This window comes from Monopterus albus, unplaced genomic scaffold (assembly GCF_001952655.1).
Source record: "Monopterus albus unplaced genomic scaffold, M_albus_1.0 scaffold277.1, whole genome shotgun sequence".
Classification (NCBI taxonomy): Eukaryota; Metazoa; Chordata; class Actinopteri; order Synbranchiformes; family Synbranchidae; genus Monopterus; species Monopterus albus.
Genome location: NW_018128157.1, coordinates 357,020 through 360,057, shown reverse-complemented (window position 1 = coordinate 360,057; position 3,038 = coordinate 357,020). Strand labels below are relative to the sequence as shown.

General features: G+C 49.0%; 1 protein-coding gene across 1 annotated transcript in view; it reads right to left on the bottom strand.

Annotated features, from left to right (window-relative positions):
* The window catches only part of acss1 (acyl-CoA synthetase short chain family member 1), a 27,326-nt gene that overhangs the window by 18,602 nt on the left and 5,686 nt on the right, over positions 1 to 3,038 (bottom strand). Inside the window, exons 2-3 of the mRNA XM_020622295.1 lie at positions 1,887 to 1,983; positions 528 to 727 (exon numbers count right to left, since the gene is read on the bottom strand). Of these exons, the coding sequence (XP_020477951.1) occupies positions 528 to 727; positions 1,887 to 1,983 (297 nt within the window). The remainder of the gene's footprint in view (positions 1 to 527; positions 728 to 1,886; positions 1,984 to 3,038) is intronic.

Sequence of the window (3,038 nt, the reverse complement as noted above, 5' to 3'; positions counted from 1 at the left end):
CAGCCAGCAGATGAAGAGGAAGCCTGTGGCCAACTGTGCAGAAACAGAAAAAGGTTTTGCTGGCTGACGCCACACAATCTGCAGAAGTGACTATCGAAGCAGCTGGTGATGATGAAGAGGAGGAGGAATCAGTGTCACTATGGTCTGCTGTTCTCAGGTTGTTTCTGTGTTGAAACACTGATGAATATCTGTAAGATTTTGAAGAGTTCCCATAATAAAAGTGCAGCAGACTCTGATTAGGCGTCAGGTGTTCGTTACAGCTAATTTACACTTTTTTCTTCCTGTGCTCACAAAAATGAGGTCCATCGTTTTACACGTCAGCCCAAGACAAACCAGCTGATTGTGTTTTGTTACCTGACAATTATTTGATAAACTAGTTACGACCGTTTCAGCTCGACACGTTCATTCCTGGCCTGTTTTCATCAGTAGTTTGTCGCTGTCTCAGAACCAGGATTGGACACGCTGATGGACAGGGTCAACTGGACGTGACGCCGGCACTGAAGTTACTGTCACAGCCTCTGACTCACCGTCCTGGATCCTCCCCGCCAGAGCTTCTGTGCTGAAGCCAGCGAACACCACGGTGTGCACCGCACCGATACGTGCACACGCCAACATGGCCGCCACAGCCAGCGGCGACACTGGCATGTAAATGGCCACCCTGTCCCCCTTCTGGATCCCATGGCTCTTCAGAGTGTTGGCGAGGCGGCAGGTGGTCTCCAGCAGCTCCCTGGAAGGACATACATGACACATGGGAACAAAACATGAAACCACACGCTCAGCTTCAACTGTTTACCAGCAAGGTTGTGACGCAGGCGGCCCTTAAAGGATCAGGCCTTTAATTTCATGTCAACATGTTGAGCACAGACAAGAAAACAACATGGGTTCAAGTGTTTCTGGGCTGGGTTAAACCGCACAGTGTCCCACGCGTCCTGACACGGAGTCAGCCAAAGTTCTCCAAGTCAAATGAGAGAAGTATCGGAAGAAGTAACAAGGCTCATTTCAGACTCAGGGACAATATCTTCAATACTTCCCACACATCCTTGTGACATGTCTCACAGAGAAGCTCGGCTGCTCACCAACAAACTTCTTGACCCAGTTCTGTCCATCCAGAGACTGATGGCGGCTCCTGGCTCAGCCTCTTCCTCGTTATTTTTGTTATAAAATCAGTCTAACCTCTCTGCTGAGAAAATTAAAAGCTGAGGAGAAATCAATAAAGACCAGACGCAGTAGAGCACTGGCATTGCTTGACAGGCAGCCAGTGGCATCAACAACACCCCCTCCTGACGAGTAAGCAGACTGGAGCGGATCTATGTTTGCCTGCACTTTACACCAGAGCATTTCAAATGATTTCAGAATAAGGGCCACCTGTAAGGGCCACAGGTCTAAAGTCATGGAGTTTGATACTTGTATGATGACAGAAGCTTTCCAGGGATCAGGGACCCGATAGGAACATGAGCTGCAGACATATTATGAGCCATTCTTCAGCACTGACCATGTTCACACCTGCTTCCCGGGGCAGCTATGAGACCACTTACAGTAGTCTGACAGGAGCCTCCTCAGTGAACACACCCTGCACAGTGGCCCCTGTTCAGTCGCCCTGGGTATCAGTTTCTGTTCACATCACCTTTATATGCATCGGTATGTGAATCAGGTTCGTTGCCTCCTCCGCGGTGGGTCTAACGGGTGCGTTTCTGTTTGCTGTTCACTGCTCTGACATTCATGGACACACCTGTGTGTTTATGGTGCAGTAATGTACGGATCCTGACAGAGATAGCATCAGGGCAAAACGCCCTGCTGATGAGACAAAGGTCAGCACCATCTGCAGACAGGGAGGATATGCTGAACTTTGTCTGCGGGGCTGATTAGAGGTTTGCAGGTCTTCATACCTGTAGGTGACCTTCACCTCTGTGCCGGGTTCATCTCGCTCCCAGATCAGAGCCACTCGCTCCGGATGTTTCTCCACATGGACGTCCAGACAGTTCACTGAAAGACAGACGGACACAGCAGGGCATGAAGCTCAGGTGTTACACATGGTGTTTTAAATGGGGGAATCAGGCTTTCTAGATGAAGACTATCCGAGGTAGAACATGGTCAGCATCTTTACACCCACCTAAATAATCACAATAATATGTGGCATAACAGTAAATATGAGCGGTGAAAGTCAGTCCAGCCTCCAAACAGCTCCGGCTGTGTTTTCACTGCTTCTCTCTTTTATATCATATTAAACTCAACTGGACTGTCACTGTGCAGAGAACATGTCCAAAGGCAGTGAAATGCAGTTAGCAGCTGAAATGTAACAGAAACAGCGTCATTTACAGGCAAAGTGCAGTGAATATAAGTGCTGTATGTACACGGGGGCAGTACTCACAACCAGAATGTATGAGGAGAGGGCAACGTATTAATAGGCTGAAGTGTCACAGGTGTGAGTGGAAAAACACCAGATAGGCCTGAGTCCACATGGAGGACAAAGGCACGCGAACGGTCCAAACAGAGGGACCAAAGCAACCAACCCAGTGTCTAAACCAAGGGAGCTCATCAGGAGAGTGGACATGGATGTGGTGGGGTACAGAGTCGGGACTGGATAACAAGGAAGACGTAAGAGGTGTGCAGGGCAGAGTCAGGGAAAATCCAAAGGTAAGTTGAGACTGGATGGAAGGTGAACTCCAGAAACCACAGAGAGGCCAGAACCGTGACACAAACGTACAGCACAGAGTCAGGGGGACGGGCCTGTCTGCAAACCACAAGACATGGTGAAATCTGAGGAAGAGTGTCTCCCACTATGGGAGAGGGCGTGTGGGTTGCATGACTTGATAACCACCTGCTGAGTCTCGCCACGTGCACACACTGCACTGTTTACAGTTTCTAACATCTTAGTACAAACAGTAAATCAGGTGATAATGAAAATAATCATTGGCTGCAGCCTTACTACACTGGATGGAAACCTATGGAGCCCCAAAGGGACACTGACCATTAGAAAGCTGAGATGGTCTGGAGCTAAACATGTGCTTGAGTCTATAGAAGAGTGTCCTGGCTGAGCC